General features: G+C 38.5%; 1 protein-coding gene across 1 annotated transcript; it reads right to left on the bottom strand.

Annotated features, from left to right (window-relative positions):
* Positions 1-591: 591 nt before the first annotated feature.
* On the bottom strand, positions 592-9,715 carry GTB1 (global transcription factor group B1). The gene is made up of 17 exons (XM_068484435.2): positions 9,511-9,715; positions 9,303-9,398; positions 8,615-8,744; positions 8,231-8,306; positions 7,956-8,103; positions 7,729-7,861; positions 7,355-7,601; positions 7,086-7,271; positions 6,874-6,999; positions 6,397-6,783; positions 6,207-6,317; positions 5,317-6,096; positions 4,970-5,111; positions 3,731-4,890; positions 3,182-3,391; positions 2,267-2,762; positions 592-1,361 (listed from the first exon to the last, which is right to left on the bottom strand). The coding sequence occupies exons 1-17, from the start codon at positions 9,539-9,541 to the stop codon at positions 871-873; spliced, it is 4,950 nt and encodes a 1,649-aa protein (XP_068340536.2). The 5' UTR covers positions 9,542-9,715; the 3' UTR covers positions 592-870.
* Between the last annotated feature and the right edge of the window lie 3,879 nt (positions 9,716-13,594).

Raw genomic sequence — 13,594 nt, 5'->3', positions numbered from 1 at the left:
TATATTGACACACACAGTGTGTAGGCTTCAACAGTTATAATTAATAAAATCCTCTTTGTCAATCGAAAGAGGTAAAAATACAATGTGATCTTCTATCAGAAAATAAAATCATGTGCAGTAATGTGGTTTCACACAAACCAAATTTTATTTTATTTCAAACCTCCCCCACATCTCATCATATTATCTCTGACGAAATACATAAAGAATAAAAAAACTCACCTCTTTTTTTCTCTCACATTCATCTTCAACTTCTCTTTTCCAACATTTTTTTCATTTTAAAATTTTATATTTACGCACAGTGCATATGCTTCACCTGGTGACCTAAACAACAAAAAAATGATTTGGTCTTCTTTCACAAAGTAAAATCATGAACAATAATATTATTTTGCTAAAGTTAAAATTTCCTATATTTTATTCTTCTCCTACCTAGATGTCATCATAGTCTAATTTTAAACTTTAAAAAATAAAAGGCCGAACCTCTTACACATTCTCTCAAGGGTTTTATCTCAAGTTTCTCTTCCACCTGTTTATTTATTTATTGTATTTACACACACAAGCGTGTGCTTCATCTAGTACTGGTGGTGGTAGTAATAATAATAATAACAATAATGATAATATACGAATAATAATAGAGAAACGTACAAGGCAGCAGAGCATATAGTTATCCGTTACAATTGTTTGCCGCAGCAGAAACTTCTTAATATAGTTTGCATAACGCTAAAACTGAGCCTACCAAAGGCCGAAACAAGTCAGGAGAGAGGTCATGGGGCTTCAGCAACATACAGCAGCTGCTTCCAAACCATCCATCAGCACAGCAGCCGGTAGTTGTAAACTGTTACTAGTGGCAATTACAAAATATAGTTGTCCCCTTCACCAACCGCCACCTCCGTCAGTTCCAGACCATCTGTTTCCAGACTGAGACTGGGTACTTCTTTTCGGTTCAGAACCCCATCCCAAATCTCCATCACCGGAACCTTTTTTCTTGGTGTCAGAACCCCATCCTGAAGTCCCATTATCAGCAGCACCGCCCCATGCATCATTTCCACTGGAGCCAGCTCCACCGCCCCAGCTACTTCCACCACCTCCACTCCCACTTCCACCAGCACCCCAACCACCAGGGAAAGCTTCCCTTCCAGGTGAGTTCTGGACCTTTGCACCTGGAAATTTGCCCAAACCATCATCCCCATCCTTGGAATCTGAACCCCACGCAGGAGCATCATAACCAGAATCCTGCCTCTCATTGCCAGTGCTATTTCCTCTGTTGTTATATGCTCCTCGACCACGACCACGCCCACCATATGGTCTAGGTAGGCCGCTTGGATGCCCATCCCGACTACCACCATTTCTATGATCACTTCGACCTGTCAAGTTAAAACTTTAAAAATAAGTCAATAGAAAATCAGAAGTCTCTTGACAAAGGAAGCAAGAATCAGATGGGAAAAGAAGTAATAAGCGATGAATTCTATGAGTTTGGTGTCACTAAAGACAGGATAAAACAAGACCAACATGACCAGTGCGTATTTGTACCACATCAAAGAGACAAATACAACAGAACCAAACCTGCCATCAAAATTCCATCGAAGTGAGTACAATGGTAAAAAAAAAACACACAAAGCAATCAGCTAACTGAAGATGAGAGCTAAAAAATCCTAGCCATTTTCATATATGGCAGAGAACAATGAACATGTGTCCAAGTTTTCCACCCAGCCGGTCACATCGTGCAGAAATAAGCCTCTGTTAAGGGTAGTCCCTATTACAAGAGTAGAATGAACGTTCCAGTCAAATTGTTTAAGGTATGTGTGGAAACATGAAGACCTATTATATTAGTAGCTTTTAATTCTTTATTTGGTATTGCCATTCTACTCAAAGGGCTTACAGACGCCTAAACCACCAGGAAAAATGATGCAACTATAATTCACAAGAAAACTAGAGGCAAATTTAATCGCACACATGGCATGTGGCCCAGATTCCAGTGTTTATAATGTGTTTCCTATTTTTCGAAGATAATTAATCCATCAGAGGTCCCAAAAGTCAAAAGCATCCCCGCCAGGAAAGACTTGAAAGCTCTAGATCAGCTTCCAGCCAGCTTGCGTCACAGTAAAAGAAACAGGGATTTGTTTATATGCTAAAAACTGCATAAGGTAGATCTTAGCAGCACTCAAGTGAAATCTAGAAAACAGTTAAACCCATGCAACCAAGCAAATTTCAATGTTCATCAAACATAGAAGTTGAAAATCCATAGGCGATTTCTTTAAGTCAACTTCACCTGTTCGTGAACTCGGTGTAGATGACCGATCCCCATCAAAAGACTGGCCTCTCCAACCACCCTCATTAGTTGATCCACCCCAGCCACTGCCCGCAGATGCCCCTGAAGAACCCCCAGCTGCAGGGCTTCGCATCGGCACCATAGCAGCGACTGATCTAATAGATGGTCCTGACTCATGCTGAGGGTCATCAATATGGCGCTGAAAATATGCTAAAAGCCGATCAATGTCTTCAAACATCCTTTTTCTGAATTTGAACCCCTTCGGATATAGACCAACATACTCATGGTGTGGATTTGTACTCCGTATATAGGTCAGGATGAAAGTGCCTGGATGTTCATGCGATATCCCAAAAGAATAAACTATCCTCATAGGATACTCCAATTTCTCAATCTTCAAAAGTTCATCGACCTCTTGTTTTGTTCCCTTCCTGAACTTGCGATAATTTAGAATTGCTTTCAAGTGAGCTACCAAGGGATCAACATAACGATCCATTACCTGCATTTAAGTTGGTCAACATGCACATCAGTATTCCGTTCTGTACTCACTTCCGTAGTGTGCCATTACATTTCTATTCCTCAACATCAGGACACACCACCATTATCTAGACAAAACAAGCATGTGATAAAAAAATTTGTCTCAGAACAAGACACGGATAAAGTTCAAAAATTTCTAAGAGCCCTTTGTTAAGATTATATTGAGCTAGTTCAATATCTGTAACAGCTGCAATATAGCACAAAATTTGTGATTTCTGTCCCAAACTCGTAACCATTAATGATTCAAGCATTACGTATTGTATAAAAGGCAATTTCATTAGTTAACAAAACTTAGAAGAAAACAATTAACCTCCATTAGTAATAAAGTGAGAGAAAAGTAAGACAACAAATATATCCTACTTTCTGACAAAAAATACTGACCTCATCCAAATCCTCAAAAGTGTCCTCCCCAATTTTCAAAGTCTTCCCAATGCGGAGTAAGCTCGTGATATCCTTATGATCCTTTCCACCTTCAACAATGTCTTTGTGAGCATATACTCCATCATAAACCTTGAGAGTCAAGGTTAAATACGAAGGCCCGCGGGAACTGGGACGAATGATACTTTCCCCAGGATCCTTATCAGACAAGAACTGTTAAACATAACAAATGAACCATTTTAGAAGGTGAATGGTTCTGGGAATACTATGTAAATGAACACTATATAATTCAAAAACCTACTGATCCACTACAAATACTAAGTAAATATAAAGATCTTAATATTCAAATTTGGTTAAACCTCCTTTACCTCCCAGAGGCTTACATGTTGATGCATAGTGTAACACATAGGCACATGGAACACATAATATAACATGATTTTGCATTAGTTAATATGCCTAACAACCAATTACAGTAAAAAAATTCAAATCAACCTAACACATTAATATAAACATCAGATATCATAAAAATAAAAAGCATTCTTAACAGCATACCTTCATTGCTTCATCTGCAGTTATATTTTGGAAGCGAGGATGAACAATCATCCTTGGCTTGAAATGCTTCTTTGCAAGCTCTTTCTCCTTATGAGCTTTATCTTGCTCACTCTGTAGACTTCTTCGGTCTTCATGGTAATAGGTATCAAGATTCTGAGTGTTCTGATAACGGTTATTTCTCATCTCACTCTCTCTACAACTTAGGAAAACTTGGTACCTATTCTTTTGAATGGATTTGATCTTGCAAGTGAGAATGTCGCCCTCATTCAGTCTGTCAGACAATTCCATATCTCTTGAATCATCTGAATAATCTTCTTTCATAAGCATGCCAGTTAATCCAGATTCAAGAGCACAAATTGCCCTCTGACCTTGCACCCTGCGAACTGTAGCCTGTACAATTCTTCCTTCAGCAAGGGTATCCTCGGTTTCACCTGAAATCATATAGAATTCTTCATCCTGGCTTGGTTCTTCATATTGTTTACGCCAATCCTGAAAACCCTGTATTAATTCTCTCCTTATATCATAAAATGTTTGTATCTTATTCTCAAGCTTTTTACTTTTAGCATAAGCTTCAACATCAAGGTTTTTTAGATAACTAGGTCGATCCCGGACATGTTCTATAGCCATCTCCAAATCCTCATCATCGTTGTTACCATCCACATCATAAACATCTTTGGCCAAGTCTTGCGCAATTATGTAGTATTCTGGATGAATTCTCGTATCATCCAACAGATCAATATATTGGCTGCTGCTAGCAGCCAATCCACTCCGCCGAACACGTAAGAAACCAGATGCATTAACAAATACCTTTCTACCAAGCCCGTGTGGGTTCACCAAATCCTTTCGAGTAAATATTGCACCAGATCTTACCAATGATCTCTGCAAAGATGCCGCCTTTCTAGGTCCAAGCCCAGAAATGAATTGCAAAGGTGCAAATAACCATTCGTGGCTTATAGCCAAATTAATATCAAGGCCTACCTGGTTCGTGACATCTACCATGACCTGTTCAACCATCACATACTTCTCATCTGGGGTGAGAAAGTTCTCAAAAGGATTGAGTTTCCAAGATAAGATTTCTCTTCCTGGTCCACAAAGTGTGGCAACCATTGCCAATGGATTTTGAAGATTACGCCCAAGAGCCACAGCCCTCTTGACAATTCCTGACAATACAAGAAAAAAACATCAAGACATCTCTAAGAGAAAATAAGATACAAACTGGAGTGTGGGAACAATTTATACCTTGTTGTGCAGGTAGCTGATCAGATGAAATCCGAGAATTTTCATACAGGCGGGCCAAAGATTCATCCCCATATACAATGCTTAAACCGTCCATATCATGGCCAACATCTCTAGGATTTTCCTCCACCATCTTAAAAATTATCTGATAATGGCAAGAGTTGAACAAAATAAGCATCATGTGTAATATACGTAGATTTTGAAATAGGAAAAAAGAAAGATGACAATCCCTAGATGAATAACATAGAGATCAAAAACGACAAAAGTAAACCCATCTCCCGACTTCATCAGACTAGTTGCACTAGGATGCTATATCAGTTAAATGATATCAATACTATAGTAACACACACCTCATAAATATCATCTTTTAGGCGAACACAAGACAAGTTAACAGCTCCTAGGACGGCGACTTGTGGTTGATGATCAGTCATGAACTTCAGAACACGTTCTTGATCATTTTTCTTTCGTTGCTGATCATTAACATTATGAGAGCGTAAAGTGAGGGACCCCGTGTAAAGTACATCTAGAATCTCCCCAGATGAATCTAACATCACAAAAGTGGTTGCTGGCTTCCCAGGGCCCCAGCAGCAAGCCATGACCCTAGGTGCAGGTTCATCGTCTGAGCTATTATCATTTTCCTTCCTTTGGTATGGTCTCACTGAGACTTTATTCCACAAAACCTTTCCATATTCCATGAGTAACCAGTTTTTTGCTCTACTGGTCAACATCGATCTTGCTTCTTTCTCCATTGACGGAAGAAGAAAACTAAAAAGAGCATCCTGTAATATCAACTTCCGTTGCTCATTCCACAGTTGTGCAGACTTACTAACACCATCACTAAGATAGTACTCATTAAAGTCGCTTATCAACTTATTTAGTCTGTCTTCTGGCAACTTAATAGTAACCTGAAGAAGCTTTTCCTCCTCAGCCTTTTGGATAAGCAGCCATTGTGCATCCTCAAATTTATTTAAGGGCTTTCTTTGCAACCACTTCACGCCAGAGAACTGATGAAAAGCATCTATTGCCGCATTTCCGGCGGGTGTGGGGCTTGTCGATAACTCAACAGTATCCAAGTAGTTGCATCGAACATACTTCCTGACACATGGCTCACAACTTATCTCAACAGCTGCCTGAAACAAGCCATAAAAGAACATCAGACAACTTACAAGAAAACATCATTTGAACGGGCATTTCTATAAACTACAAAACTATCATAAACTACAAAACTATTAATGCATACCATATGCCTAGCCCCTTTGAGCACAGCTTGAGGTGTCTCAAACATTGCACATGTGAAGTTCGAAGCCATCTCCTCCGGTGTTTCCTTTGCATCCTCCAACTCATCCATTCTCTACAATCAAATGAACTATGAACCTTGTGTCTCTCTATTTAGACTAGACATTGAAAACTGGAAGACAAACCAGACTTACCATTTTTTCTAGAGATAATTGCAGTCCAAACTGCTCAGAGCTGTAACCAAATTTGCTTGCAACTTCCCACAGGCCAGCCTTACTGCAGACACTGTAAAGAGATTTCCTCTTGGGCCTCTTATATTGTCCCTCATCCACTCCAGCCTCACCTGGAGGGAAATGCAAGTTAAACTTGGTGTCAACATCATCAACCTCTCTCTCTGATTCTGCAGCCTTGAGCGACTTCATGATTGACTCAAAAAGTTGTTGATTCAATGTAAGTCTGCTCTCATCATATATACGTCGGGATTCTTCCTCAAATCGCTTATTGTAGTAAGATTGCAGAGCACTTTTTCGTTTCTGAAGCAGAAGCCATTTTCTGTCCAAGTCCTGAATATTCCAAAGTACCTATACAGAAAAAGGGAAACAGTTTCAACATATTGCTTGTTCATCTTCAATCTTAAACCAGCAACACATTTAGTAGTCAATGACGAGTACCTTGTGCCACTTCAGCCCAGACGATTTCTCATTTTCATTCTGATTTACATCTTCCAATTCAAGATGTTCAGGATCTTTCAATAAACTAAGGCAATCCTCTTTCCGATACATAGCAATATAAGGAATCTGAAAACAAGTTGAGTATGACAGATTAATAGAATAAACTTCAGATAAATAAACAGAACTAGACAAACACTAATCAGAATACTAACGTCCAGCTTCTGCACATGATGCAAGTCCAAAAATCTGTTGATATCTTCCCTGCTTATAGAATTCGCCAAGCCTGGCTTGCTAAACAAAGGTATTGTACCACTTGCAATTTGATCATATATCCAGGTACTCTCATCGTCTATACTAATTCCATCCAGTGGAAAAGAACCAGTGCTTTCCTCGTATACCTACACAGAAACGAATAAAATACAGCTGATGTGACATGAAATCTGAAATTACAGTATATTAACAAAGGGTGAGTGAAAAGAACCTGCACTCTTTCTGGAACATCAAGCTCCCGAATCTGGTCATCCTTCTCTGTCATATACTTTTCAGAAAGAATAATTGGTTCAAATTCATCCTCGAGCTTCCTTTCTCTCCATTCACTGGAATCCAAACCTTGCTTACGGAGCTGTAGTAATTCATCAACATCACCAAATATATCGTGAGCTTCCTGCAAAGCATCTGATGATACTCCTGGTGCCTGCCTAGATTTTTTTCTCTTAAGCTTCCTCTGTCTAAACAAGGAATTAACAACCAAAAAACAAAAGAGTCAATTATTCAAATTATTAGAAAATTGAGTTGAAAACAAAAACAAAAACAAAAAAGCTCAAGCACGGGCATGCGAACACAGCAGAGAAATACCTCACAAGAGTCCCAGTCTCATCAAACTCTTCATCGACTATAAAGTCTGCCATTTCATCCTCTTCACCAACTTCTCCATCATCTTCTGCTTCTTCTGGTTCCTCCTCTTCAACAATATCCTCAAATGGAGTACCTATAGGGTTATGGTTTATTAGCAATAACAATGAACCAAATTTTACTCTCATTATTCTACAAGTTGAGTTCTACACATGCATAGACAGATATACCTTCATCATGACCAAATAAGCTGCGCTCAAGTTTCTCCTCTGCAGTTCTTCCACCTTTACCACTACCATCAAACTCCTCCTCGTCAGAAAATTCACCAGGCTCCCCCACACCATGCCTCTGAGCTTTTTTCAGACGCTTAAATTTCCCCTGAAAAATGTTTGAACAAAAAATAAGAAAACGAACACTCCAAATCATGAACTATTTATATTGAGTAAGAAAGAAACGCACAAGTTTCACATTAAAAAAAATATACGAAAATATGAACAATACTTACAGCCTTCCTTCGGGGTGCAATTACATTATTGTCCTCAAGGAGCTCATAGTCATCTTCATCAAGGACATACTCCTCTCTAGAAAAATAGAGAGGAAAAGAGGTTACAAAATGATATCTAACCCTCTGTTTAATGCTAAAAGAAGATAACGACGATGATGAATACAACAATTGGCAGTGCATTCACCATCATCTGAAAACAGCAAGAAGAAAGCCACTCTCAAACCCAAAAAACTGATGCATTCTTTTCAGTGATCCATTAAAATAAATAATACTGTTGATCCAAGGTGGCATCCAAAAAAAGCCAGAGTTTTTGTTTTTCTAACAATTTCACCACTAAAAGCTAGACTTTAAAAGAGATAATAGCTCAGAATACAGAAAATTCACTTTTTCTTTCTTTTTTTCTTCCTCTGCCGTTCTTCATCACTGTCTGCTCTCTCTTCTTCCTCCTCTTGCTCATCGTCTTCGTCTACATCATCTACTATAAAATCATCCTTCTCATATTCATCTGGCCCTTCTGGAAAATGAATAAATGATGATATGTTACATATTCAGCAAATCCAAAAAACACACTAAAATTGACTCTCTATAGTACATGAACACCGTACAAATATAAATACTACAACAGTATGGGAAAACATAACAAAATAAATGAACCATAAAATAAATATGGAAAAGAGGAAGTATAAGCAAAATGATGAAGCATTGCAAAGACAATTCCAAGTGACATAAACGAGATGGGCCAACTTGATACACAGGGGAAAAAATCGATAGAACTGCGACGAAACAATCACCAGTACATTGGACAGTTAAACGAACCAGTTGCTTTCCCTTTCCCACACATTTCTCTCATATATTTCATCAGGGAAAAAAAAAAAAAAAAAAAAAAAAAAACCAAGTCCAATCTTTTCAAACAAACAGAAACCCTAGTTCGAGCAAGGAAACCCTAATCCAAACCTAATCCCTCCATCGACACCTCCAACCCCCAATTATTCACCATAGAACTGAAAAATTGAACCCCGAGCAAACAACCACATGCATTTAACAAACGGATGAAAAAAATTGGAGGCCGTACCTTCTTCCTCGTCCTCTTCCTCGTCGCCACCATCCTGGTCATCGACGGCATCGCCGTGAAGAGGTTCCCTGTCGTCCTCGTCGAGCTCGACCTCATCTGAACAGATTGAACCAAACAAAGTATGAAAAAGGGCGTTAGGACTTGGGTTAGGGCTAATTTTTACCCAAAAGGCAGGAGAGAAGTAGAAATGGAAATGCGAGTGGGTCACCTTCTTCGTCAGAGACAACAGCTTTGCCCATGGTTGTGGTGGAAGGGGGAGAGAGATTAGGGTTAGGGTTAGGGCAGCGAAGATTCAGAAGAAATGGAGAGGGAGTGTGGTTTTTTGCTTTTTTTGAGAGAGTCGGTCAGTCTCACAGATCTTTCAAGTTCTGAGCACCAAGAAGAAATATGACTCAGTAGTCGCCACTTGCCTTGTGTTTGTCTGGCTCGCATGTTTAATATAATAGGGGAGACTCGAGATCCTCTTCGGATTTGTGTCCCGAACCAGGCAATTCGAACCATACATTTTAAATCATGCAGTTTTTATTAGTGAGAAACTTTATTGTATCGAGAGTACGGTTAAGCACATAATGTTTCATAATATAAGTGATTGAATTCTTAAAAAAAGTTTCAAAAACTTATATTATAACACTTGATATACAAGTTATATTCCTACGACACATTGGAAAATCTCTCCTCATCAGCCCCTTGTACTAGCCCACCTCACGTAAATCAAAGGTAAGGAATTTATCATTCTTGATTATAATAAAGGCACAATGAGAGTGAGAAATCATTGCTTAAAATTTACTCAATTCTCTCTATTCATTGTCGCACCCTCTCTCTCCCCATCTCTCTCTAACTCTTTAGTTAAATAGGGCTCGAAATGTTATAAGCACATTCTTGACACTGTACTAAAGAGAGTTTATCTATCTTTAATCAAGGAAGTATTACGTTTCGGTCATTCTTATTATGGCCGATTTTTTATTTATTAAATTAATATACTTTTATTTATTCAATTTATTTTTTCTGTGTTGAACGTGATACCATGCATTGTAGGTGAAATCTTGAATGTGAGAGACGAACCTTCTACAAATTGCATTCAAAGGCTTTATTTCCAGTCGATTAGTTTCTTCTAAAACACAGACTTGATATCTTATTAGCCCATGTTTGCATGAAAACATTCACTATAAGACATTAACCCCCAATCTATTATCTCATAATTTTACTATTACATATTGCATATATATATACACACACACATATATATATATATACATACATATATAAGCATGTTCATGCATATGCAATTAATATTCCATATAGACAAGATCACACCACATGCAAGTGAAAAAATGGAATCCAATTCGGCTCTGGCCCATTATTTTTGTTTTAGTCTGCAAGTTAGCTATAATATAGTTAGGCTAATTAACATGTAGGAAGTTCATTAGGGACGAGATAAGTAGTGTTGTTTTATTTAGGGTTTTGGGTTTTTCTATGGGAAAACTAACCAAAAAATTCCAAAAAACTTTCTTTTTAATCATTAGGACAAAATTTTTCAAAAATATTGATGATATCCTTCAAACAACTGTACAAACTTGGCTCAGTATTCTGCAAAGTTCACATGGTTCCACCAAAGAATATATCCAAAGATAAAAGGGGAGGGACTGACACTTTCAGAAGCCATTGGAATGCAAAAGAAAAAGTGGCGAACATTGCAGCAACCAAGACAACATGGATTCACATGACTTTCAGCTAGCTTTCAGAAACAGTGCTGACAACTTTTAGAAACAGTGTGTTGTCACTATCCAAAAAGTTGTAAATATGAAAAGTTATTTTGTTGTTTAGGAACTAGCTTTTGTATATAAGGGAGCCTTTCCTCCCATGCAGAACGCACAAAACAACACAGTAGAGACACACCATACTCACAACATCCTTCAATCCTCATACACTCAAGCATCCAAAAATCTTCCTAGCATCCCTTGTAAACACTTCTCTTTGTAAACATTCTATATATCAATAAAAGTTCAAGTGTACATATTCAAGCAATCTCCAAGCCTTAAGTAAGTTTTCTTTTCTTTTCTTTCTTTAGTGTGTTTGTTTAATTAGACTTCTAGTCCAAAACAGGGAAATACTATTGTAGTTATATTATTAACCTGCTAAACTGACAATCATACTTTGTTCGAGCACTTTGTTATAGTTGAATGTTTGCCATACAAATAACTGGACGTTAACTAGGGTACCTCTGAGTTCAACCGTTAAGGCCTTATACTTGTACTGTGAGTGGCTGTCATGCTAAAACATGTTGAGTTCCATGTGCAAGGTTTTATGTCTAGTTGTTATAATGGTCATCCAACTATTTAACATAGCCTACTGTCGGAATCTGGTATCAGAGCCAAGTTTAGCATTTTAATAATATAATTATGATAGTGTTGACCCTAAAAATTACAAAACCTACGTGGCGCGCAGGCCGAGTAACTAATAAGCTAACTACGTCCTTCGGTCGAATGCGGGGCGTGCCAACTCGTCGGCCGAGCATGGCCGAGGAGTAAAATTTGTTGATGTAGCTTTGAGCGCGTCGCTGACTTCTTTAACTTGTGATTGCGACCGAGGAAGGAACACTCTCGGTCTCTGGGTTCTACAGCCTGAAGACAAGGCTGCTAATTCTGCGGAGTTCACAAATCGTCCGAGCCCGATTCGGTCACTGTGATTATATTCGTGAGAGAATAAGCACATCGAATCGAGACCAAGGTGTATGGGCACAGGTACTCGAACGTGATGTATGTCTTGATGGTAAACGTAGTTCGGCCGTCGGAATGTCGAACCCTGAAACTCACTTGTGAGTATCCAATCATAAAACCACTCGGCGACCAGTACGCCGAGCAGTGTAATTCGTAACACCTAACTATGCCGAGAAGGCTAGCAAGGTGACCTCTGCCAACAAAGGTTCGAAAACCTATCTTGACCGAGACTTGGATAGATAATCGGTCGACCTCGACGCAGTGCTGTTTATCCAAACTGAAGATGCTTCTCGGTCGGCTGATTCTGCGGCAGCAGTGCTGTTTATCCAAACTGAAGGTGCTCGCCGGGCGCTTCCACAGTGCTGTTTATCCAAACTGAAGGTGTGTCGGCAGGAAAAGAAAAGGAAAAAATCTCAAGGTGTTGAGAGGTTTTGCGCAGGGCAATTGTATGCTGATTTGAAGGTCCCCCTAATGTTGCACAATGTCTTGTATTTATAAGGACGAGTACGTGGTTCTATATGTGTTTCTCGTGGAACATCCGTAGCTGGCCACAATTTGAATCTCTCGAAGATAAGTACTTCATACAAATAAAAACTCCTGATAACCACCCCATTTAGCCGTTTAACAGTGACCCATCCTCATTGGCTATTGGATTTGATGGAATCAGACCAATTTGCATGCACATGAAACTCTTTCTATATCATCTTCCTGAGGAACCATGCAATGTTAGGGCCCATGTTTGCATCCAATGCATGTCGTGCTTGCCCCTGAAGAATATGCTAATTATTAGCATAAAATTATGTGCTAATAATCATCCCAACTCGGAATATGCCGCACCATTATCTTTTTGTGATCATCAGATATCACCATTAACCAAAAGATAACCTTCACGCATGGTTAACCGACTCCAAGCATACGTCTAAATGCCAAGAATCCCCAATCAAATTGAACTGCATACGCGCTTCCAAGTTGGAGATATAATTTGGAGATATAATTTGTATCCTATTTATCCCGTATAAACGATCCGCTGGATATAGCCAATATTAGGCTTAGATAATCCAATATATATTAAGAGATAATATTATGATTAAAACCACAATATTATTCCTTAATAATAATTGAAAATTATCTCAACCACTTTATCATCCAACGGTCTAGAACTTTACTCATCTAACGGCCTTGATTGTAAGGGCCGATAGCATAAATTTAGGTCCAAACAGATAGTAAAGTACATTGAGGACAGAAGTCATTGATACAACTGATACACACTGATAAGAGCATATTTATGTGAATTTGTTAGCTTGTTTCTTTGCATTTAGTAAGTTAGTTTCTATTTATTATAGTGTTTTAAGCTATTTTTATGTGTTTTCAGGTTCAATTTGGAGCATTTTAGAGCAGTTTTGGGCTTGGAATGGATTGCACATGCATGGAGCAAGGTGGATAGACGAATTTGAAGAACAAGAGAGGTTAGGAATGTGCTTAATATTTGGAGAAACAAATTTGGAAGCATTGAAGATAAGGAATCAACTACAAAGAAGGAACATTATCCAAATAACCTTATCTTATCAAAACCTT

This window comes from Pyrus communis, chromosome 12, assembly GCF_041283825.1.
Source record: "Pyrus communis isolate YQ-2024b chromosome 12, ASM4128382v1, whole genome shotgun sequence".
Classification (NCBI taxonomy): Eukaryota; Viridiplantae; Streptophyta; class Magnoliopsida; order Rosales; family Rosaceae; genus Pyrus; species Pyrus communis.
The sequence above is the reverse complement of the archived record's forward strand: the minus strand, read 5'-3'. Positions and strand labels throughout refer to the sequence as shown.